Consider the following 27,047-nt stretch of genomic DNA (forward strand, 5'->3'; position numbering starts at 1 on the left):
AGTACTTGCGTCCTGCGTCCTTGTTTCTGAAAGACAACATACATCAATACAGAGGGAATCCAGCGTACGCGCAAGAGCCACCTGTTGACCTGCTTGCTTCAGTGTGCGAACATTGAAAGTGGCTAAGTAGACAGGCTTTCGGGGTTTGAAAACAGACTTCGAAGTGTTTAGGGTGTAACTGAACTCGGAGGTGCAGATGCTGCAGCTGAGTGTGATACAGGGCGAGCAACACAGTCAATCCTAGAGCTGGAATTTGCGGATAAAGTACTCAAATTTGGGCGTGGGAGGGCGGAAGACGGAAAACGTGAAAGTGAAAGAAGGGAGGCGTCAGCAGTGGCATGTTTTCGCTTACTTGCCCCGTTGTGTGCAGCAAGTAAGGCGACCCGGCTGATGGCACCACGCGACGGCCGATGTGGTATGAGAATATCGTTAGTTGTGTATGTCATGGTTATATGAGGGCTGGGATACTGGCAGAGCGCTCACACCTAGGCAGGAGGACGAGTAATGTCCTCAACCAAAGCCTTTGGCTCAAAAGCCTAACCGCAAGACAGCGGAAATGCAAGTACGTTGTCATTTTTTACAGAACGCGTCGCCATATATGTCCCATCCCTCAACCTCCACCCATGGACCAACCTGGTATGAGAAACTCTGTGGGAATCGTGCGAACACTCCCCACTATAGCTCAATGGGTCGCCGAGGTACAAAAACCGCCACACCACGGTAAGGTTCAGCCTCTTCATGACCTCTTCGTCAGACCTCTACCCATTGACCAACCTGGTATGAGATACTCTGTTAGTGTCACGCAGACACCCCCAGTATAGCTCAATGGGTCACGGGGGCACGCAATCCGTCTTGTCTTTTCGTGACGGCACGATATTATTACCTACAGATGTGTCAGTAAGTTGAAGGGTACGATAAAACACAGGTAAATATGTTTTTTCTCACTTACCTGGGAAGTGTTTCAAGAGGTCTGCTTCCGTAGAACTATTGCTGAGGGAGTCTTCTTCTCCGAATGGTCTTGACGCAGACAAGCATCACCGTCAGTATCATTAGCGGCTGCAGATGGCACCACGCGACGGCCGATGTGGCGTGACCGTACGGTTATTTGCAAGTGTCATGGTTGTATGTCAACTGACATACTACCAGGGCACCTGAAGTTAGACAGGTAGACCACTGATTTCCTTTTAAAAACTTTGGCTGAAAAGCTTGACCGCTGGCGGCGGTGGTTGGCTTGATTCTACTCAAACAGACAAAGTCCTCAGCAATGATTTGGCAGGCTTGTTTTAGCCTCAGACATGGAGAGAAGGAAAACTGTTTGTCAAACGCCATCCGATTGGTGAGAGACTCTGTAGACGCTGCGCAAGTATCCTTAAGTACAGTGCACTGGATTACTGAGTTACACAAATCGTTGAACCGTGATACATTCCAGTCTCTTCCTGACTGGATTTAGCGCTTCAGGGTGAGTGTTGGCTTACTGTTTGTCTATCTTGATAAGATGGAAGCCCAGGCACAAAGAATAGGCAGGTTTTTTGAGGTCAATTCTTGTACTAAATCACAACAAAACTCCATGTGAACTTATTCTGCAACAACAACGGTTTCCCTGGAAAAAGACCGTTGAATTGGAGGCAGTTCAAAATGAGAGGTTTAGAAATTCAAAACTGTCTATTTTTGATGGTACACGAGTGTAAGAATGATACAACTCACATCCAAGTTGGAAGTCAAGGAGTTATTGTGCCCAAATTGTAGGACAAACATATGAACATCATCTGTTTTCCTGAGATCTGGGGCTTAGCACAATAAAAGGGATGTGCGACTCTATATGATTAGCTATTCTAGCTAATATGAAAGCACCGTGGTCAATAACTCCTCTGAAAATGGAGGAAGTGTGTCCCAAATTGCCATATCTTTAGGGATCATGCTGGGTATCTTCGGCAAGGACTTATTCCACCTCACTGGTATTACAGTCTAATCTCCGACGGTGCCGTCAGGAGTTTCGTCCGGAGTTAATTATACGACCTGCTTGAGGGTATTATGAACCAAGGGTCATCACGTGGTGTCTTGACATTGTTTATAATCAACGAACGCGGACTAATCCAGTCACTGACCCAGCCCATACATATGAGGCGCGAGAATTTTCGTGGGGATCCTTATTATTATATTACAATTTTGTATATATACATTTGGGCAAACATATGCGGAGAAGCTTTCTTATGTTGAAATTTATTGACTGTAAAACAGCTCTCCAAAGTGACGAAGTACATTCAGTTTCAAATTAAGTTATGGTTAAGAGGAAGATCAAATGAATCCTATTTAAACCTCTCTTATGAGAGGTTTGGGATCGGACTGGGATTCAATTGGGTCAACAGATAACGTTAAATTACTTTGGAAGTGAGCATATTTCGTCGCTCATGTGCAAACTGTCCCTCATATGGAACATAACGTTGTTGGTGGTGACTAAGCCCACTGGATTATCCTTAAGAAGAGAGAGACTGGTCGCTCGCTGCCGAAGAGCCTCCAATGTTTTATGAGTAACATGTCTTGCTAAGAAAAATACTCACCAGCTGGATAACCCCCAAGTTCATTCGAGCTGGACTCCCTCGGTCGAGGATTGCCAATTACTTCCAGGCGCAGAAGCTGGTAACAAGGAGTAGTCCACTGAATTACCTGTAAGTGTAAACCTGAGACTCCAGCATGTCATGCAAATGCATCTGAGTTTCACATGGATTTGCCACAAATCTTCCCAGCTGATGTAGCCACTTCACAGTAGGCTAGTCGTTGATGTCACTGATACCACGAAACAACATTGATTTGGTAGGAATGATAAGGATTTGTAGAGGTTTAGATGGAAGCCCATGCTTACACTGGGTTGACGCAAAAACCAAACGGACATCGACCGGCAGTGAACCTTGATTCACACCCAATAATTAATTAAATAATTAATATGAACAACTCCTATTTCACCAGTATAGAAAAAAAACTGTAAGAGATGTATTCACGATAGCTGATGTAGTTACATTCTACTTGTTTACGGAACATTTAAGCACAGGGCCATGAGAGGTTGAAGAGATTTCTGACCGGCAGGAAACCCTGTGAAATATTCGTGTGATCCTCAGTGCGCGTTGTTGGGTGGAAAGTGAAAGTTTAAAATTACCGCGGATTTATGGAGTAACTCTGTATTGAGCTTATTGCGAAGCAAGCTGTTAAACGTTTATGCTAGATTTTCACCAAATACATATCTGGGAAGGCTCAAAACACACTTGTAACCCACACTTATCGTTTTGTACTACATAGCAAACTTCAAGTACATTCCATGCGCCCACATTTGTAAGTCTGTTCCTTACGTCATCAAGGTCAACTGAGCTGCGTGCATATGTAAAAACAAATCATATTAATTGGAAGCTAGTTTACAACAGCTGGAGTTAAATGGAAACAACTTTTGCCTGGTAAGGGGCAATATTTAATGACTATAAAATAGTTGAAGCGACGCGGCTTTCAGAGGAAGAGGCGTGAGTGAATATTACAAAAAACCGATAATCTGCCGAATATACATAAACATCAGAGTGAGCTGAGGTTTTAACTGGTGCAAATCAAGATGGATATTGTGGGTGTGTTCAGTTTAAAACTCATCGCCAAAAACCACTTCCAGGACACTGCAAACAATTGATAGTTTGAGAAAAAACTCGTGTGAAAAAATGTCTCCAGGAATTCTAGCCGCCCATTTGGAAACAGTCGGCCAGCGTATCCGTTGAAAACTGGAAGTAATGTACTAATTGGAGAACAAATGTTTCAGAAATCAAGTTTAGATCTGGGATCAAAGGCCACAGTCCGAAATTGAGTGCCACCATATGAATATCCGGGACGAACTTGGACGGACAACACTCACTCTGTGTTACACATTCCCAGGTACGTAGTCGAGCCTAAAACGGCCATAATGAGATATAACTGATGAAATGCTGATCGCTGTTTAACCACAATTCTGCAAAGACGACCTAGTACGTAACATTCACATGATCCCCCCATGGGGCTTGAAGTGGTAAAAGGATAGCAAAATGTCGCCTATAAAGTGTTTCTTCAAGTCAAATGATCTTTAAATGACCCTGTGCTCGTTCAAGAAGTCAGTCATTTGTGCGTTTTATCAACCGCTCGCATCAGGTTGAACTGGAAATTTCACTGTAATCGAAGAGGACCCATCAGGTAATCAGCGTCTGCGCGTGTCTTCGCTCGTGATTGAACATTGGATCTTGTACAATAGTTGAACCCCAGTTTCAAGCGGGCTGTTTCACTTAGCAGCCTTCATGTTATCTAAATGATATTGTTTAAGAAAGACGAAAAGAGATAACTACAAATAAGTGTGTTAATAAATAGGACTGTAGTAGAATTCAATCGGTATCAAATCATCCTGCCTTGATTCATATAAATTCCAACAACTACTGCAGTTCGCAGTGTGGTTCATGGAAAATGCTATTCGTTTGGCGATGATTCATTTCAGGTCAAGTAGAACAAGTCAGGTAAATCAGACGCCACCGGTGTATAAGATAGTAAAACAACAGCCTTACCGAATACAAAACAAATCTGTCGTTGTAGTGATGTTAATAGGCTGGGATTAGATTGTCAGCTTACTATATTAGGCTTCATTTTAATCCAATTTGCATGAGTTATTGGAATTGGATTACCTGGTTGGATTCGAGGAAGCAAGCAATGATGCCGCAATTAGCAGTTCCCTAATATGTCCTTCTTTAGGTATGAGTAGACGTTCCGCTAATTTTACACCTGACCCATTGTGATACGTAAATTTTTTTCTTCCAAAATCTTTTGAGGACTACATTTCCAAGGGCCTTACCTCACACGGCTAAATACTAGTTTATTAGATGTTTGGAAAAAATTGCTGCTTACGCTGGAGAGAATATGGTTCTTTAACTAACCATTGGTCTAGACTCTGTTGTGAGTAGCAATTGCTAATGTTTTTTCGCACTGGGTCGCCTCATGGATCACATACTTAACTGGTAAAACGAACAATGAATTTATACGTACGCATTTAATTAGCCCAAGGCTAGACCTGTTTACATCAGGAATACAAACTCAGCATTTTTCACTGCCTCGTCAGAGATTTGGTTCCTGTGCTTAAGAACTTGTGAGAAAATAAGGGTCTTTTTTGTAACCTTTTATTAGGTACATTTATGAATTTCTCACATAAAGGGCTGTCAATCAGTTGTAATATACTTCTTGTTCACTTAACCATGGCTGATTTACGAATACCTACTTCGGGAATGCAAGACGACCGAGATTTACCTAATTTTTTTCACTCTGAGTTATTTCACGATGACCCAGAATGAACTGGAGGTGGTTAATTAAGAGCCTAAATCAGAATCACATTGGCCTAAACGATTACTTTTAATTATCCACCATACCTCCATTTTTTAGCTATAGCAGTAAACTTATCTGAGTAATTTATTTGTAATTTTGAACTGTATCACGGTTAGTAGTGGAGTCCGGTACCCCGTGAATAACGGTTGATTATGATGATTAATTGAATTAATAAAGAACAAAACTATATGCAGTAGTATCTAAATGGTTCTGAAGAAAAATCCAAAAAGCGTAGCGAGGCTTACTGATAGCTGATATGCAGCCATAAAATAGCCCAGCTGCCAATATTTTGATATAGTCCGAGGAACTTTGGTGTTGCACACTCAACATAGCTCATTGATGAAAGACGTTTGATTGTCGGTGAACCTGCATGGTCAGCCATGTTTATTCCATGCGTGTCTGTGTGCATGCACCCTTTGCCATGGCGTAACCTGTCGAGCAACACCATGTAAGCTAATTTCTAAACTGGTAAAAAGATCGGAAACTGACTGAGTAACTAGCAGAAAAGTACCCAGACTGCTAATGTGTCGATACCTTTCGAAGGTGAAGCTTGTTGCCATCAGGTGGCATACTGCACAGACTTCTGTTGTGTAAAAGCATACAACTATACATTTGTACATGAATTATACATTTTGTAGAGCAGCCAGTCACTGCCTTTCGACCCATTCTAAATTTGTTCAGACAGAAATAGTTAATCGTGATATCATCTTCCAAAATGGGCGTAAAGTCATTTTGATCAGTCCAAAATCATCCCCTTTCACCGCCAGTCTTATGCACTATATTCCATGTCACAAAATAGTTTGTTTGACCTAATTTCGCTGAACTTATCTAGACGTTTTTCTTCGAACTTTACTGCCTTTCCTAGATTTCGCTTTTCATTGCATTTACGCCACTAAAGAACACTTTCCACCTATGTACACAAGTTATTCTCATGTTCCAGCTGTCCGACACTGAAGCCTGTTCTTCATGGATTGCACCGTTTTACTCTTGGAATCTAACTCTAGCACTCATCCGTCTAGCGTTACCATTTCGGTCTTCACACGAGGGATTTACTCTGGCATCATGATACCAGAGAAGTCCTGTTGCTTCTGTGGCTCCAAGCCATTTTACCTAATTGGGAACCAGTCCAACGAGGTAGATCACTACCGGCCAACCGAAAGTGGATTCGTTCAGCTATCCAAACCTACTTGCACCAGAGGTGCAACGATATAGTGTCTCCTGTGTTCAGCGGGTTATGCGAAGTGGCGTACGAAGGCAAATTGGGCTTCACTTCGGATGCTGAATATTACTATATAAAGGTGCATTCTGTTTCATAACACATTGCTGGCGTGCAATGCTGATTGATCCACATAAAGGGAAGAAATTTGGCCGTACCCTCTGCTTGATGAGCAATACAGGCACAAGCCCGGAAGGCCTTGCCATTTCAGTGCTGATGCTGTTACTAGATATTTCGACCTGCTGTTATTATAGTCTGGGATTGAGTGGTTTCAGGGTTTCTGAGGCTACAGAAGTCACATATTCGACTTTACTTGACCGAATGAGATCAATTTCGATGTTATACATTCCTGTTAGATGTAGTTTCTGGGCAATGGAATAATAAATTGAATTCCTAAAATGTTTTACGCTTTACTTTTCCACCACCCATTGACCTCTCCTAAAGTCAGTTTGGTATTTGTTGACATTTCAAAAGCCTTTGATTCGGTTTTGCGTGAACTAAGTATCAGGTTCTCTGAGGCGTTTGGAGCAACGTTACCTAAGTTTGAGAGATCGCATTCCAAAGAGGATGCTGCAGCAGTTTTCCCTACCCCCAGGAGTGAGGCAGGGATTAATGGTGGCAGCGAACAAATTGTCGATGCTGAAACTAGGATGCGTGTGCCATGGCGCTTTGTGGAAAGCTCTGTCTTTTCTGACAACTAGGCAGTTTTTTTAAGATTTCAGGCTTACCCTAAAGAGAGGCACAAATCTGCTGAGTCCGAATTCCAGAGAGCTGCCACATCGATCAAAACCGGAAAGCCGAAAGCAATGATGATTTTTGAAAACAATAAGCGTCGGATGAGCGCAGTTTCAGTCAAACCCTGTTGCTGTACCAAGAAAATCACCAGTCGTCTGAACTCAACTTACACTGTGACTTGTTTGAATGTCTTCTTTATTCCAGACGGAAAGGCATCCGCAACCACCTACAGTAGCTGTTGAAACTGCTCGAGAATATGACCTAAACCCGTTGGAGGTCACATCAACGAATGGGACCTAAAAGGGACTTCCTAATGTCCAGACTTAGATATTCGCTAGTTCTCAGAAAGTCAGTCACAATACTTCAAATCTTGGATAACTGCAAAACAGTCTATTCGTGGTTGAATACCTTTATCAACCAGCTACATCCAAGCCGGTGAACATCTTGACATATCAAGCCTGAGTTCAACTCTCCTGATACGGAATAAAGTTCGTATGGAAAAACACTGTTTACACACTAGCGTGCATTGGGCAATGAAGTTGGTTATCCTGAATTCGGCAAGGTTGCTCGGAATCTCAGTCTTCCTATCCAATTGCATGAACAGAACGGAGATGAGGGCTGCCTGGGGTGATAGTTGTTGGCGATGGTTGGCTAGACATGGTTACTTCGCCCCTTTCGAATCGATAGCACGTTAGACGCCCACACAATTTCGGATGTTTGCCTAGGGCTCAGGCGGAATGAGAAGAAACAGAATGAAGTTTTCTCGCTATCATTACAGCCATACTTGCTCTTGATGGTGGTATGGATCTTTTGCTCCACCAACTTTTGATATTTCGTACCGAGGCATATAATTCTCTCACTCTACCAAGGTGTTTGTTAGGCTGGGACTTTCTAACCTCAAAGTGAGCTTCTTGCTTTTTCTCACCTTTTGATCTCTTTAGGACTTACTGCACCTCGACGCATGGTACATGGTGTTGAGGGTTTTCTTCCCAATGACTTTTACTCCTGACCGTGTATGGTAGACACCCTGTGCAAATTTTGACTGTGCTAGCGCCTACTGCACCTTCAGGAGCACTGTCTTATCTTCGGTTGCTGGTCTTTTCAGGTGTGTTGCCATGCCCATTACTCTTAAACTCTCGGAGGGCACTTCGCCCAACCGAAAAACTAGTGATTGTATGACCTCGATTGGATCGTTTCCCTGTGTTTGATGCTGTCCTTTAAAATCCCCGTATCTGTCGCTAACACTTTTATGTATTCAGTCATGCTCTTCAGAACTAGACAATGTATGTGTTCAGGTGTTGAAGCATTTCATAACCCACAAGCTGTTTTAGAATTTCTGAGTGTACAGCTTCAAAATAACCACGGAATTGATGGAACACTTTAGAGCGTGTGGAAAATATGAATTGTTGAAGTTGGGGCTAAGAGAAAACTACTGAAAGAACTGATAGTTTTAATGGCTTTTCGCGCACTGGGGTTCTTCAGTCGAGAACATGCGAACGAGCATACAGGTTTCTCCTATCAACTCATCTCCGGTAAAGAAGGTTATTCCATTATTGCGCTTGGTCATCAGAATGTCGGTTTCATTACCTTTTTTGTTCGTTTTTCTTCGGCTGTGCACTCTATCTTTCCATCTAGAAAAAGTAAGCATTCACGTGCTTTTCTAGTATCAGTCCTTTTGGAGTTAACAAGGACGATTTGTCTGAATCCCGATTATATCCAAGCGATTTGGATTACTTTGAGCTTCAAAACGCTTTTGGACAGATCATGTGAGGCTTTTAACCAAGTGTGTACAACCTAACATGGTGAATCTTGTGGGGGGAGGGGAAGGCTCACATCGAAGAAAAGATTGCCAACTAATATCAGGAAAAATCTCTTGGGAATAATCGTCCTGGTAAAATCTGGAAAACTGCACTTTGTCCAACATTTCTGTTCCGGCAGTAAAGCACCAACGATGATGTAGTGATGAATTCTCCTCTAAATGACATACATTACTTCAAGTGAAAGATCGTTTTCTGTCGCGTCAACTGAGTCCCTAGGTTTTCAGCTCGAGCTGTTATCAACCAACTACGTTCCAATGTATTCACATCCCGAAAATCGACAGATTCCGACATCATATTTGATGTTCACGTCACCTCATCTGCATGGAATTTACAGTACAGTCGCTGATAAACAGGGCAAATAATGTTTTATTTAAAAAGAGGCCACAAAATGCGAAGAATCTGTGCACGTTTGGCCCGCGAACTGCTACGAAGAAATAACCAACGCAACTCAGACCTCAAAATTGTGAAGCCAGATGCATGGAGAATGTGGTCGACAAGCACAAACAGGAATGGTAATGTGTTGGATTATTGGTAGCTCTGGTGAATTGGTTGGTAATTGATCAGGTGGCTGTTGATCTGTTCGCCGAGCTTGGCAATTGATTTGCAAACGTTTCGTCACCATTCGAGGAGACACCTTCAGTGCGCTGTTGGTTGGGTAGTTCCTCTCTTCGTGCCTGCGTTTATATAGTCTACAAAGAGCAACCTTTGCGCTGTAACCTGGATTTGACAATGTCCCGACAGGTAGAATATCGTTATCAGTCGCGAGTGACCCGTTGAAATCCAGGTTACAGCGCAAAGGCTGCTTTTTGTAGACTATATAAACGCAGGCACGAAGAGAGGAACTACCCAACCAACAGCGCACTGAAGGTGTCTCCTCGAATGGTGACGAAACGTTTGCAAATCAATTGCCAAGCTCGGCGAACAGATCAACAGCCACCTGATCAGTTACCAACAAACAGGAATGAATTGATGAAAAACGTTAGAACAGTCTGCCTCCAAAAATTCTACCGAGTTCCAAAAAACCTAGGACGGACTCGATGATTGCAATACATGCTCTGACAGAGAGTCGCAGGTTTCTTTTTTTCAAACCCAGTGAACCTTAGCAGCCTATCAGGGCATGCAGAAGGTACTCAACCCGCATATGTCAGCCGAAAGGGGTGACAATAATTAGCTACCGTTTAAACAGAGTGGATCACCAGTAGAATACAAGGAAATGTGAGTTTGACCCCTCGTTCGAATCACCATCGGCATGTCCACACATAACTGATCAGTATGGCGCACAGAATCCCCATACTAGTTGGCGCATGTGACCTTGTCTACCGGATTTTAGGTTTATTTACTATTGATGAGTTTTCACAAGGTGACAGGAAACCTAAACGGTATAGATTTATCCTTCGTTACACAAATGTATTTCAACTGAACTCCGTCCGCTGTCCAAAGATTTTTTTGAACACGGTTTCCAGTTGCGCGCACTCATCCCGCTAAGTTCAGGGTGTTTTGCTTGAAGGACCGCAGAGATGTAACAATATATATAGTTTAAAAAATAAACCATTCTGCGTGTATCATTCTGAAATGTTACAGAAGGGATCAGATATACAGGTCACTGATACATAAAGTCATCGTCAAATCACACTTTTCAAACGGTTCAACCTTGTTTCATCAACAAACAGCTGCCTAGAACTATGAAACATTCTCAACTACTTAAAGCGTATGAAGTAGTTTGCACGTTTCGAGGTGTTTGCTACACCATCGCTGTCACTGGGGCTTTCAAATGAATGCTTTGCAGCGCTAGAAAACTGTCCTCTCATTCGTATTATCACGTATCGAGCAACTGTGGGTTCGTTCGTTATCCACATGCTTTCGCGCTGTTCGGAAATGCACATCTGTTCACACGGTAATTCCTTGTGTTTACGGCCCTAAAACCAACCACACTGGCTGGAACCAATCGCCAGTTGGATATTGAGTGAATATAGTTGCTACCGCGTTTGGCACCAACCATCTGAGGCGTTAATATGATAACGGTAGTAAATTAGACGACCAATGGAGCCACTTAAAATAAAGTGTATCTCAATAAAACAATAGTTTCATATCCTCCTGAATGTGATTTTGTGAAGATGCCGTACATTTCCTCTCGAGAGACTTGTGGATGCTCCATCTAAAGGCACTTTGCTACAATAGAAGATTCCTGTGATAACAATTTCCCTGATCTATATTTTCTCACAAGGCTGCAATGCTCCAGTTGCAACCAACCATAAGCACCTTCTGACATGCTCTGATTAGCTGTGAGTAGCGTGTTCTGCGACGCAAGTGTCGAAGCTTTATTGAATTTAGTGACGGACGTGGTAAAAAATAACTCAGAAAGAGCTAATTTAACCAGTTTATTTCAAACATTATGATAACTACTGTCGACCGATCAAAGATTTATTGAAAATGGCCAACAACTACATATGGTTTACGGCTGAAATACCCATGAGTTCTCATACTGCATGTTACCCTCGTTTTCCAAAAACGGTCTTCACGGACAGGGATTTACTTCTCATAGATTTATCTCATTTACAATTGATAACATGGCAAACCAAGTGGCCTTTGAACAAAAGAAATGGGTATAAAAACAAGGGTCTATATTTCACCGTATACTTTAGTTTTCCTTCAACAATTATTCTGGAGGCATTGTGGTGAACGCTGACTGCGTATGGAAACTTTTTGACCGCACCCACAATTCCAGTTCCTATTCTCGGGGGACCTGTAGGAACCGGAACTGTAGTACCAGGTTTTTTGGCGATGGCGTACTAGAACTTAGCTCCAAAAAGCTCCATCTTCCATGTGTTTTTTTGCTGCTCCACGAAGCCATGACTCGCCCTCCGGAACTTCCTGAAACAATCGATAGGAGTAAATCCAATGGTGCACATATATCAGGTGTATGGTTGACATCCTTTCTAAACTATATTGCCCCAAGCCTCTAGCCGGGCGTTCTTGATCGATTTCACTTATCAGCCTATAGGAGAACCGTGATAATCAGCGCAAAATGACAAGGAACATTCACAATATCTGATACCGTATACAGTTATGAATGCGCTATAGTGTACTCGAAGAGAGGAAAACTGTCATATAGCGCACAAATTGTATCACCATCAATGTTTGGCAAATATCAGAGAAATTCACCTGCAGTTATCCTGGAAGATTTTTATTTTTGTCATAGTACTTCCGTCTGAGAGTTTACATGAATCCTATGGATTGGTTCTGCTTAAAGCATTACTTTGATGAGGAACCGTACTGAAGTATTAGTCTGCCTCACTATTATTTGCGCCCCAACGGTACTAGTTGTTAAGTGCTTCCATTCTCATCTGGATCCTGATGACAATTAGCATGAAGATTTCAGTCTCAGCACACTTGATCAAGGAACCATTTCAAGTGAATGTAGCTGGTAGGATGCAAAGAAACAACAATTTCAAATACTGCCTCAAAGTGACAAGACACAATCGATTTGTCGAGCCTGCTTTTATAGACTAACAGTGAAACCACTTCTAATGTTTTTGGTGCACATTTGGAAGCACAATGGCAATAGCCCGCCACATGTGAATGTACCAACAATGAGTCACAGAATGGCGTGGGCCACTGAACCACTCTTTGCACGCAATTTCGGCGTCGAATACTTAGCTTTCATTATTCAAAACTTACGTGTCGCTAGGTAGGTAAGCTGATGACTTAGAAGTTCCCTCAACTGATCACCACGTGGTCACGGACCTACAGTGCCCACAAAGAATTTAGTTGAATACACTTGCAGCCCAGTGCAAACTGTGTGTGGAACTGGGTCAAGTTGCCTTGTTTGTACGCCAGACCTATTCGAAAATGGATCTTAGCTCACCGAGTATATGTACTGTGCAACCAAAAGTGGCGGTTCAGCTAAAAATGGGATACATCGTTAACATATTTGTTTACCGAATACTTAGGCGCGAATACTTAATTGCCCTAAAGTGTTACATAGTTGAACGAATGCTACTTAAAATTATTTTTGAAATTCGATCAGAAAACCCAAGAAAATTCAGTACATTCCTTGCCAAGTCCACTTGGACTGGCATGTCCAGTTGAGTCACGTTCCCACTACTTGTAATTGGCTCCTTGGCTGGGAACCAAGTGTACTTACTTAACATGACGCCTTCCGGAGGGTTTTGATGTTCAGAGCGACTCAAGGCATCTTCAAGCACACTGGGTTGAATGCTGCTCGTATAGAGGGTGCTTTGGCAAGTTTTAACTTCTCAATCCTGACAGAAAAGGTAGTGTCTGGTGAGCACTTCATAAATATTGATAAACAACATACTTCTAACTGGCAATGAAGGCTTTAGAACTAGCTACAGAGTGACCAGTACTCCCAGAATTAGATAGGACAATACGATATTACGGATGACTAAAACCGCATACAGAGAAACGAGATAACCTTAACGGTGCAGCTGCAAATCTATCGGAGCGACTGTATGCCCTTCTTTCTTTGGTGTATAAGCTCTGTCAAACTAGCGTAGAATAGGGTATTTTCTAAGCAGCAGAACCTTTGTTAACCCAGCGATATAACTTAATTAATGTTGAGCTAGAATTAGTTTAGGATTTTCAAATAGCTTCGTGGGCAAGGTGCGATTCACTGACCATAAGCTCCGTGGTTCAAATCTAACACTGGCGGCTCAACTGCTCCTGTTTAGGCTGGAGAAGCCTGGCAATATCATGCATTAGTACTACAGTCAGATGAGCATTATTATTATTATTTTGAATGCTCTGGAGATGGAGCGAATAACTATTAGAAGCTGTCGAGTCAGGATACCAGGATAATAACAGAACCTTAACAGAAGATTCTACAACAGTAGTCCCATGGTCAAACACTTATGGTTAAGAGACACTGTTATTTGGCATGTGACATCTGACATCTGACTTAGACTAATAAGAGGTTGATCAAGCGGTCATTCATGGGTCTGTCGTACTTAGCTCTCAAACGTTTCGTCACCAACCGATGAGACATCACCACTACATGCCTGAATGAGGTCCATCCAACCCCGCGCTGATGGTGTCTGCTCGAGTGTTAACGAAACGTTTGAATACCAACCGACAAGCTAGGGGAACCGATCAATGTCCACCTGATCAACTAACAGTAAACGCAACCGCATTATCTGTATTTTGAAACCACTCATATTATGCCGCGTCTTATGTTTTAAAATCGGTCACACGAAGTATGCATGTCATTAAGACGGTCAACTATTCCCAAAATTTAAAAACTGCTTCACTTGCTTAGCACATTGGCGCTCCACACAAGCGATCTGGTTGTAATAAATGAGGATTTCAGTTTTTTACGGAGGCAGAGATTTCTGGCATCCGATGGAATGTAGTTTCCGTTCCCCAGGACATTCTTCTGCAATAGTGTATCAATCACACAGGCTTTTCGTTTGACGGAGGGAGATAACGGTTATTGCCACAAGGAATTATTTAATAGTTGCTGATCACACTGCATTGGTAATTTAAGTGGGTACGAGCTGCATGAACAATTTTCGAAAAATACTCTCTGCTTTTTGTGCGATTGAGTTGCTGTTTGGTATAAACAGGAGGTATTTGATGGATTATGCTAGCATATAAATGGAAACGGAGCCCAAAGAATGAAGAATCTAGTAACGCAGCTTATACGGATTCCTAAACAAGGTAAATTAGGCTAAAGTGATCTGGGTCTTGGATAAACAGGAACGGCAATAATTGGTTAACGTCAGCTAAGGAGAAATTTGATCTCCCATAAAGTCAAAGAAATGGATCAGTTTACTTAGGTAGGAACAGTTTTATTCACATCTCGTGTACAATACGAATTCGTGACAAATTTCGGTACAGAAACCCTATTTCAAATGTCCAAATTTAAATATTAACGCTGTTTTTCATCTGCGGTTAATGCGCCAAACAAGAACGGTATTTTTTCCTCCGTGTTTAAACTGTAGAGAATAGAATGGGTCGTGGTTGTAACGAATCCAGTAGGACCCATTGAGAATGATGCACTGCCATGTACGCCCGTACGTTCGGTTTAGATAGGTCTGCAAATATTGAACAGCTTCATTCATTCTCTCGTTCGAAGCATCCCCACCACCAACCAGTTCCTTGTATTTGTTTACAATGTCCTCCTGTTTTTCCCAAGTCATGGATGAGCTAAGGATCTCGACGTCTTCGAAACTGGGTATGCTGCCACTGGCTTCCCTGGCCTGTTGAACTTTAAGGTCTTTCTTCTCCATTTGGCTAGGGAAAATGTTTGAAACAGGTTGATTCAAAGTCAAATCGAATGAAACATTTTTGCCAAAACTTTTTTCTCGTACAAAACATGGGAACTACCTTGATCGATTTCGAAAAATGAGGAAGGACACGTGTATGAGTTTTGGAACAACCTAATGAATTAATACCGCAGTGGTAGGAGGTTTGCTGTGGGACATATTTAGTTCACGATCTCAACAACAAGAACATGAGTTGTCATTCGTTTCATCTGGTTGGATCTGGTGTAAACAAGTGTTTAGTAAATGAAATTATGTCAACAAAATAATTTCCACCATTTTGTACAGACGGTAGTTTGCGCGTAGCCTTGTTTTTGTGATTTTAAGCCACGATAGAATACAGAATTCAGAACTTCTGGATGTATTTAACAGGGAACATCTGAGGAACCAATTACTATGGCAATAATGTGGGTAACCGAAGTGACAGATTGAAACAAACGAAGCGTTCCTCTTTTATCTACATATCGGCAAAATCATCGATATATATATATATATATATATATATATATACATATATGCTGATGAGCTGGATTTTCCAAAGATACGTCACGAATCAAACGGACGATCAAATCGTTCTTTAACTTATTATACCGTAATCCATTTGGTATATACCGTGAATTTTCAAGACAAGTTGCAAGTCAAGGTGGTGAAATCCGCTGATTGACTTTCACCTGATCACAGTAGTTTGTAATATTACGAGGCACCCCTTAGCCAATATATTATCTTGAGAAGTTTCTGACAAGACTCTGCAAGACCTGTGCATCAACACCCAAATAGGGGTATAGTTATGCTTCAGGTGCAAGGAGTTTTTTATCTAAAACATTACGGCTGGTCAAAGTATAGTAGCTGAGGGGTATACAATTGAAATTGAATTCATTGAAATTTCTCTATGATGACCACTTGGGAATGTAACATATACTCCGTTACCATGCATAAAACTGAAAACTGTCGAACAGACTGTTAAATATGTTAATCGCGGGATCGCTAGCTAAAGAGCTGTAATCAAACTGCAACTGGGAAAATAAAATTCCGGCAGTATTCCTTCTTCACAATGTTGAACGTGTTAAACAGGTACAGCCTATATCCGCAGCTAGTGAGAAAAACGGTTTCTCTCAAAGCAGTAACCATCATCTTAACGATTTGTTCATTAAACAGCTTTAATTGAGATCAGCTCCGGCCGAAAGGTGGGGGAATACCATTTAGCCTTTTGGACTATTCATTAGCCTAGCAGGAATCAAAAATGCCCAAATTAGAGTTTTCCGGGGTAGTCAGCAGAGAACCGGGTAGTTTCACGGAATGAGTCAAAATGGTGAAGGTTAACTTAAAGCTTTGAATAAGCATACAAACCGTGTAATGTTGATAATGTTATGGGCTAGCTGGAGGCAATATTTTTTGGACACTGAGATTGTGAATCCTAAATTGTAACAGTATTAAAGTGCATTAACTCTACTTGCATAGGTTAAAATTTCCAACAATGTGCTGTCATCAAGTACCGTGGTACTTCTTGAAATGCAAGGTATGTTTACTGCAATCTGCTTGCATTTTGCGTTTCAAAACTGTATATATATACATATTATATAGGATAAAACAGAAACTGGATAAGCAGAAGAGTGCTGCCCAGTTGACCGGTTTTTGAAAATTTATTTTACACTTGTCAACATTGATACAATACCTATTAATGCTTAGCTAGGATACCTAATACTCACTGGCGGACAAACACTTACGCCTCATGTGGGAAAAACCCAAAAGCCCGACAATATTCGTCCATGGAGATTTTGTTGTCGTTATTTGTATCAAATCGACTCATGAACTCCTGAAAGGACACAAGAGAATACGTTGTAGCACTATCAGGAGTGCAGCTATCTTCTAGATGCTCAGTTTTGAAATACAGGGTTTATCACCACAGGTAAGATGCCTTTCACCAAATAGACAAAATAGCTGCGCCGATGAGCTGCATTTTCTAGGGCATGGACTTCAGTGTGCTTGCTTGATTCTATCTCATGTATCGTGAAGGCTGTCACGGAAACATTCTTCTGAGTGTAGCTTTATCACGGCCTGTTATATGACCCTCTGGAAGCAACACGTTAAGGCCTACTTCTGGCCATTTTGCATTTGGGAATGTGTCACCCGCACACAGTGAATAGCCAGATTTACAGTCAATATGTGGTAGAAAACTACAGTTGCCACATGAGCTTTCTTAAAATATTTATTCGTTTTGGAGAACTCTGGAATATTATGGATGCTCGAACGAAACACAGTTTTATCTCTTACCGCACGGATATCTGGAAAGTTTTGAAATTCCGGTTCCTAAATTGTAAAAATGTCACTCGAAAAGCCTCATCCTGATTGAACATCTACTGGCCCTTGACATCGACAACATAATGTCGCCATTGATGATGATCATCCATGGCGTGCACCAGACATGGAAATATTACGAACCTCACATACTCACCGACAAATAAATTTTGCTAGGGTTGGGCCAGTCTGAAATGTCGTTGAAGCCTACGAAATGCACACGTCTGCGCTGTTAATCAGTTAGTGAACTGCGACTTCTCCTTAGCACTTCTCGAAAGCTTTCTATATATTGTAATGGAATAAGGTTTAATGCATAGCTTGACAGATTATTTCTGCACATGTGGGGAAGACACCCACTATCTTGAGGAGAATACAGCGAAAAATCATCCTGTTGATTCAAAGAGAACACAAATGCATGTTATCACATGAAAAAATGAGTAACAAAACACAAAGTGACGCTTTACCATCAAAAATGTTGCCAAACGAACTTGAAGATATAGTTTTGATTACTGGAGAAGGTATACGCATGTATTACCTTTCAAGATAGGTGACCGTCTAATGCCCTCTTCTAGCTACTCCCTCTAGAAGGCTGTCAATTGCTCAAACCACGTTTTCTTTGAGGACACTTTTTACGAGAAACCATAGGCACCTATTACTGGTACGTCTCGGCTTCAGCTGATTGGAGTGTGAGGAACTCGCGCAAGATGATACGGCACCTTTTGTCTCCCACAACCTCCTGAGCTAGCTGTCTTCTAAAGAAAATAGCCAAATTGTGATTTTAATTTCTAATCGCTTGAGATTCCACTGAGTGTAGTGGCAAAACATTGTGAAAAATTTCAAGACAAAACGACTTTAATGGCATTAATAAATCAGTAATAGAAATACAGTCGGCATTTTATTTACACATTCATTGAAAGGAGTTCCAGGTCAAACATAACACGTGTTTACCAACGGACTTGTATCAGGGGTTGGTTTTGAAAATTTGTCGGGTTTTCGCATTGTTTTTACGCCACCAGCTGAAGGCAATATACTTGTGAACTCTAAGATTAATTTTGGATATGACCGGTTGCCAGTGAACCAAATATTGTCTAATTCTCCGTATGAAACCGTGATTTCTTCGAAATATGTATTTCCGCACTGTGGTAGAGTTCGTCGCAGAAGTGCGAGGTTATGCCCAGGCAGACTACTTTTCAATTAGACTATTCAAATTATGAAGATATTGGGCTACGAGCAGACACTGTATTATGCATTATATTATGCATTTTTTTTAAAAAAAGTAGCTTTTTCGAAGCAACTGAATCATCTGTTGATTACAAGTATAAGTTCAGTCGCTTCAGCTGTTGACACAGGAAAAATCCCTAGTTTGACTGAAACGTAGTTAATTTGGCAGAATTGTAATTCAGACTCTAATTTAAAACCAGTGAGGTGGAGAGCTTGTTCTTAGGTATCACTTATTTGACTCCCGACTGAGAACTTGGCGACTTTTCGCACCGATACGAACATCACTTTGTTCGGGGAGAATGGAAGTTCACAGCTGATGTTTCGCGATTTAAGCACAAATAGAGGCCGAAATTAGCCAAACAGGTAATCATATTGTAAAGTGAATAAAGCACTTACTTCAACGTTACCTTGTTCCAGGCCATTTTTATCGTAATACTCAATCAATTCCGAACGCGAAACAAAACCGTCATTATTCTTGTCCAGCAGGAAAAACAATTTGATGAGTTTTTCAAATGGATGAAGCTGGATTCTTTGTACCAGTTGTTGTGACATGGTGATTTGGGTTTCAGACAAGACTGTGATTTAACTATGCTTAGGGCAAGTATTAAATAGTTGCCTTTCCATAAACCCACCTCATATTCCACGTAGTCGTGACCATACCACACGCAATCACCCAAGCGTCACTCAAATGCCTCAGTTTGAAGCACCAGACCCAGAACTAGCGTACAAAACCTTCGGCGATACGTGCTCACTTCAGTCAGGCACGTGACGATCTACGTAAATATGATCCTGCAAGTAAATGCAAACCCCTTCTGTGAAGCCGGCACTCGTCCTGTAAATCAATTTTGTAAGCGTACGCCTCGTTCTAGATAGCACGTAATCAAGCGGCATGAATTATTATTGTCATGAAATAGCTGCGCATACCAAATCAGAGCAGCCTGCGAAAAATACCTGTATATATTGGGCACTTAGCTTATCCCGAAAATAATTTGGTGTCTACTGCCCTTGACGTCAGTAGAGCAATCAGAATCTCGTGTGAGCTTGAATTTATTTTGTTAGGCATCATTTGTGCCCAGCACCATGGGATATCCAAGGATAATACAAGTTTATCAGAACTCCTCCCTTTTTGAGTCTGACGTATGTACCAGATATGGGTATATCACAAGAAGTGTGAGTATAGTAGTGTCGAGAGATAGTTCATTTGCAGTATGCTTTGCTTCTTGTGGACCCCTCGAGAGAATTCCACTGGTGCATCAGAAGTCACCTGCGTTCACCAACTTTCACCCTATCATATATAAATACGATTTCTTAGGAAGTTTGTGGGATGTGTTTTACAGTAATTTAGTCTGAACAGTCTTCCTCATATCGTGGTTCATTTGAAAGTTAAGGTATTGTTCTTGTGTAGACTCCAGCCCTCGTACATCTGAAAATAAAATAAAATGGACTTTCACGTTGGGGCTACCTCATACTCTCCGGTGTGTGTTAACCTCCTGCTTGCCTGATTGACTCAACGAATCTGGAGTAGGCGTTTGGAACCTGTATTCTAGTTCATATGATTCTTATACTAGCACAACAATATTCAAACATATACCCAGACTACTAACAGATTTACTTAACCGCCGTGATTTTATGCCAACTTCCAGAGAGCGGATTGTGATTTCCGCTTTATCGCTCCAAATCAATATAATAAGAAGGGGCTTCAGAGAGTATGAAGTACGGGACAAATGGATAGGCGCTCTCAAATGTATTGCTCTCGCATCCACTTTTTCATCTGTCCTCGTAAAGGATATCGTATTCACCAATTATAAAATGAGGTTTCATTAAGCTACCACACGATGTTCTGGATACAGAGTCGCAAAGACGTAGTATACCAAATATCACATAGTGTTCACTACGGAATATTGCAGAGTTGGAGATTGAATTGCCCTCTTTTCGATGCAAATTTCGCGTCTGCTGACCGGAACGTTTGGACCGCTTTGTGACATTGCCAGCCGCAAAAGTAATCGTTGCATGCTTTGGAGAGATTACTGATATGACTGTTTCGTGCGGCAGGCAGGCACTTCACGCTTCAGACACGTTTGAGATGTGCAAAGTCAGCTGTCCTTGTGCAGTACAAACACAAGTCTGTTGACACGCTTTTTGTAATGGTTCCAATATGAACGATTCTTCCTCCTCGAATAATTAATTCTTGATGTTATTTGACACTGGAGCTGATTGCTAAATGTTCCACATAAACTTATTGCTACTAGGTTGACTTGCACATTTGACCGGCGACTGTTTGAGCCGAAATTAGCACCACTATTTTACGACCGAAGCTCCATGGCAGTGCAACCCTTTCGGGCAATCAGGTAAGGCATCTGCACTGTCTGCCTTCCCATGTGGATGTTGACTATTTATCCATCTTCGTTGGTTACGATGTCTTTCAGTTGAGACAACGACTTTTGGAACAAGGTAGTTAAAACATTGAGGACACAGGTCTGGAGAACCTATGGTTGGTCTTCAAACTCAGTCTTTTTGCAAAAAGCTATGCCTTCAATCCAAAAGCTGCACCTGAATGTCGAAAGATTGTCTTGAGGCACTTGGGTACTTCAAAACGTTAGTTTGTTCCACCTTCCCAAGACATCGTAAACCAGGTTAGATAACCGCATTAAGCCCACTGTGGCAAGGTGTCGAAATTCCACATGCGGCCATCTTCGGATCGATCCAGAAAGCGTCTACAAATATTTTCAAAACCTACGACGCTTTCAAAATGGGAGTAGTGGTCCTTTTAGGATTATTGTTTAGAAGCTCCGTGAAGCGCAATGAGAAAGCTTTAACGTAATGATCCATGTGGTCCTGATTTTTCGTCTGCCTTTCACAAGTATTTCTCGCGTTTGTAGGAATGTTTTCTCTCGGAATGCGAACCTTTAAGGAATGACTGAACATCAGTGATGTGTTGGCAGGAAGTGATGGTATTTGTGAAGCGCTGCTCAAAGCCAATCGATCTGTTTAGTTATCTGAATGTTTTTAAGCCTACTCACGTCGCCAGAATCTCCGACATGCCATTCCTTAGCTAGTGGCGATTCGACACCAGCCCATTATGCCTAAACATACATACTTTGGTCTGCCACAAACTTCGCGAGGATTGTGATTTCCCTAATCCTAAGATGTTCATGAAATCTGTGAACCTCGGAGTAGACTGGATATCTTGAGCCGTTGAAAATGCCTTATAATCAATAGTCAAACTTGGCGGCATGTTTTATTTGACTGCATAATCCAGGTCTTAAATCTGATTAGTCCTAACCAAAAAGATGGCCGCGGCTCGTCCGTAGAATTTTTCGATCACTGCATTGCTATGAGTAACTCATCGAAATGATTCCAACGAAAAATCATGCTGTTAGTGAAAACGGAATACTGTACAAAAGCGTAGATCTCACCGTCGGTGTCTTTTCAATTTCTCTGTCATTTTTGACTGCATTTCCACAACCTTTGACACCTTGAGTCCATTTCATTTATTCAGTTAAACCATGGGCTACTTGCTGCGAAACCAGTAGTTGGTAGGGTGTGAGCATATTTTGAAAAAAGAAACGAATAAGCCAAACATTATCACTAACCAAGTTTAGGTGCAGTACTTCTGGACATCAGTCGTCAGCCGAGTGAAGCTGTTTTACAAAGTTAATTGAGTCGACTTGGTGTCTCATAGGCATTTGCACCACACTATTTATTTGGCCAGTCCAACAACTGTAGAGAAGGGAGAAAGCGTGAGTTGTGAATCACACTGCCAAAGTCGTAATCCTGCCCTGTCGATCGCGAAATACCATGTGGTGTCTCACGATGTTGAATAAGGTGAGTCTACTAACAATTGGCTCGATTAGGAAGTGACCGTCAGAAAAAATATTTGCGTTATTCTTACACGGAATTCCTCAGTATGAGAGTTGTTAGAAGATACCTATTCTATGGTTTAGAACGGGCCGATTAATTCATTTGTTTATAGCTACAAACGGTATTAAGAGGAGATGGTGGAACAACCACAATGACATGAATTGGAATTACTTTTGGGTGAAACTGAAGTGTTACATTATTCTGACTAAGAAAGAGCACATGCATTTACTTGGAAATGCTGAACACACAGGAAAAATGGCTGCCCCAAGGTACCTGTACCAGCGTGTGATTCTCAATTTTTGACTCAAATAAGCATTCCAAATTTTAAATTCGAAAAAAGGGGAGCCAACGAAATGGTTTGACGATGTGCGAAGGAAACTGCCGTATATTACAATTTCGTAGCAGTGTTGGCGGCCATTAACTTTCGAATACATATATATTACAATTCGTAGCAGTGTTGGCGGCCATTAACTTACGAATACATATATATATATACGACAATGTGATCGATTGATTTCAATCTACGTTTTCCAGTAGAAAATATGGTGTTTCATAAGCAAAAGAAAAACAATCAGCGAGTCAACTAAACGGAAAAGATCAATAGGCCAGTTGAAGCCAATACAGTAAATGCCTACTGCGTAGTCACAGCAGATGGTACAATAATGGAAACAAACTGTGACGTGGAGCTTTTTTTATCCAGCGGAAAATCTTCCATGTGCCTGTGGAAAACCACAGTATCAAAAGCGCTGGAATCGTACACTAGATTCGTTGAAACAAGAATGTCCTAGGGGAAAATAATGCCTTGTAGTGTACTTTCTAGAAGCTTCGTAACAGATGAACAAGCCATTAAAGGGAAGCTACATCTTCATTCTGCGGCCATTCTGACCCATGTTAAAACAAAAACCATTCTGAACAATGAATAAAAGGCGGAACTGCATGTCCCCTTGTCCAAAATCTTACAAAACTGCACACTAGCAAGCCCCATGAAATAACTTCCATACATCAAGCCTACTGCATAGACGTCTGATTGTCTTCCCCTGCTTGAGATAAAGGTCTGCTGTAGATACTGCTTGATGAGTGTATCAGATCATAGCCATTACAGAATTGGCAAAATTTGAAGTCTGTATCATTAGTGGTGCGCTAGACTCCAGACCTGGGTGGAGTACTCCTCCCTCAAAGTGAAAAACTCTTACGTTTCTTGAACCGCCGTTTCTTCCATACCAAGCAAGAATAAAAAATCTAGCATGATAATTTTTGTGATTCCTTGTTGGATTCTCATTGACTGCATCCTTAAATTGTAGAGTGACTTTGTCAATATTTCACAATGAGATTTAGCCACAACCAGAGACTGGTAGAAACCATCCCTTCCTAACTAGGCTGGTACTGTAGATAGATATATGCAGGGGTTATTTAGCATGTTTTGAAAGATGCCTTAGTCCGTTTGAAGGAAATTTCCGCATGGTCGGTACGAGAGGCTGGTTGTTGCATAACAGTAGACCACACTGTTATGCAACCTCGTCATGTTAATCGAAGATTATTTTGGCTACTTTTGGCAGAACTTCAGCAGTTCTGATAAATACCAATTTCTATGCCTACATACTGAGAATAATTTTGCCCGTGAAAAGTGCTTGACCATCAAATTCAAATGCATCCACTAAGTGAGCTTTTTAACCTCCTTCATATCGTGGAATGTACTTAGTATTTTCAGTGCATTACGAATGAGACTACTACATTCTGAAATCGACAGTCATCTAACCGGAATATATAGACTTACCTGCATTCATAATCTGTATGCCCCAAACAGTCTTTATCAAATTATGTTTGCCGGGATATTGTCGTTCAACCGGGGGGTGTATTCCAGTTGGTCGAGACATCCCAGGAATTGGCTCATTTTGACGTCAAATCTCGTACAGTGGCACCTGCCGATTTGATTGCGTCACTCCGGACAGACCAGTTTTCATCCAAAGGCTGCAATGGTACGCCTGTCCTTTCCCTCTCGAAACATGTATTCAGATTCATGTTTAGAATTGATCTTTTATGGTACAAATTCGTACACTATGGGGAAATGAAATTTCAGTTATTCATGGAAATTGATATAATCTTGGAGAGATAAGATGTGCTACACAATTATTTCATCCATGTTCGGATGATGGAGAACACCCTAACACAAAACCATTCGGCCGTGAATGGCTTATCCAAATTTTGATTCACTCCTACTGAGAAGGGAAATTCTGTCACCATCTTAGATGAGCAATCCTTGAAAGATAAGTTCCAAAACTGAGGGTCCATGCTGCTTATTTTTACAAAGACAGTTTTATTTTTTTGATGTTGTGAGGAGATTTGTGAATTCCTAATCGAGGCTTATTTGTGTGATTGGAGTGAATCTATGCTGGAAAGTCAAAAAGAACTCTAGAGATTCAGAGGGGTTTGATAAACACTCGTGGATTTATTGCTGGGCAGCGTTTCGCTTTTGACACAAAAGCTTCTTCAGGCCAAGTGAGTAATTAAGTAGATTGATTGGGTTTTAAGGCAGTCAGGGAACCAATCCGTGAGATTTCTTATGACTAGCAGACTTGATCGGTGCTGGGTGTGTAGTCTGCTGTTCCTGTTTGTTGAGTATTGGGGATGACCAAGATTTATGATAGATTGGTTAAGGGGGAATTTGTCTTTATGATGAACCCGGATTTTTCGTCCTTGCTCGTTCAGCCTAGGACACCTTAATGGAAAATTCCTTTTGGGGTCTTTCGCACATTTCGTTCTTACTTACTCACTTGACCCGACGGAGCCTCTGTTGCCCAGCAATAGATCCACCGATTGTTTACCGAACCCCTCTGAAACGATGACTTCCCAATCGGTCCCAAACATTTTCAATTGATTGAAAACTCTAGTGCTTTTTATCCTGTTGGGGATCACTGGAAATACGCATCTTATGCGACCTCAGAGATTCTCGAATATATGATTTGCCTGCTATTGGTTTGATTTCCTAGCCTTCGACCACAACAAGCCCATCAATAGTACAGTAAGTTCGCACCTAGACTACATATATGGTGTTTAGGTAGTGTGGGTATTTATAAGTTATATTTGAACTTCTGTCCTGCAATCTCAGTTAATTCTAACCATGGTGCTCTAGGAATCTGAACGTTTCCATCGTCTGTCCACCAACGATTCCACACGGGAAGCCTGTCACTGAAGGACAGGCATCCAATCCATCGGATGAGCGTATGGTGAAGCAATGTTGAGTCGTGGTGCAGCACATTCGATGGATCATTCTCCCTCGGTCGAGGGATTTTTCGTTCTTTTCCTAAATAAGAGTACCCGTCTCCAGTGTTTATTGTGTGCATTGTGTACCTGTTACATCACTTTAGGAATCTTTATCACTCATTTGTATTTTTAGGCGATAAGCACAAACTTATCCCCTATAGGATCACAAATTCACCTACGAAGATGTCATCATCATTTTAGAGACTGGGGCATCTGCTAGCGGATGCATTCACAACTCAATCTAACTTTTTTTCACTTCACTGCTCTTTCACCCAGAAGGGATCTAAGTGTGATTGCAAGCAGTTTATCTGGGTCATTTTTCGTTACGACGCTATGGGGTCAAGTGTCGAAGCAGTTTTAAATACGTGGTCTCATGTAATGTTTTTGATCCAGGACGTGCACCGGCTTATGGATAAACGTGACTAGGGTGTTCTGCTCTGTGACGATAACCATGCACCCCGGGAAACACTGCTGTGTTCATCTACTAAGTAAATCACTATCGCTAGGATTATACTCTGTCGCCATTTCGTGACTTGTGCCGCATTGTTACGTTATGGTCTTTTTATTCACTGATCATTTTAGCTCACACGTAACTGTACTGGAACACCTGAGTTAGCACTATGGAAGTATTCAATGGTGCTATTCGTAGAAAGTGAGTTTGGTTCGAAGCCACGACTAGTATCGCTGCCTAGATGGAGCTATAATCATTTAATGCCACTATTAATTATTCTTCATGGTGTGATGGGACGGGTAAACCTCACTGAACACTTCGTCCTACACGTGGAACCACTCCACTCTGAAGAGTCGGGAAGCTTGTATACACACTCGTTTACAAAGTATCATAGACTGGAGCTCTCGGATTTAACAGGACCCTCATAACAGGACCCTTGTAACTTTTCTTCTCTGTTTTATGGCGCATTCACCTGGGTCACTTCATAGGGTGTGGATGGATTGTAGGTATAGTTAGCTAGTTTAATAGTGCCACTCTGCAGT

The 27,047-nt window shown here is 41.6% G+C and overlaps 1 protein-coding gene across 1 annotated transcript; it reads right to left on the reverse strand.

Moving 5' to 3' along the window:
- Positions 1-14,931: 14,931 nt before the first annotated feature.
- On the reverse strand, positions 14,932-19,506 carry T265_08985 (hypothetical protein; the record flags this gene model as incomplete). The annotated part of the gene is made up of 3 exons (XM_009174935.1): positions 14,932-15,387; positions 17,141-17,229; positions 19,329-19,506. The coding sequence occupies 3 exons, from the start codon at positions 19,482-19,484 to the stop codon at positions 15,036-15,038; spliced, it is 597 nt and encodes a 198-aa protein (XP_009173199.1).
- Positions 19,507-27,047: the final 7,541 nt, after the last annotated feature.

Source organism: Opisthorchis viverrini (genome assembly GCF_000715545.1).
Source record: "Opisthorchis viverrini unplaced genomic scaffold opera_v5_250, whole genome shotgun sequence".
Lineage (NCBI taxonomy): Eukaryota > Metazoa > Platyhelminthes > Trematoda > Opisthorchiida > Opisthorchiidae > Opisthorchis > Opisthorchis viverrini.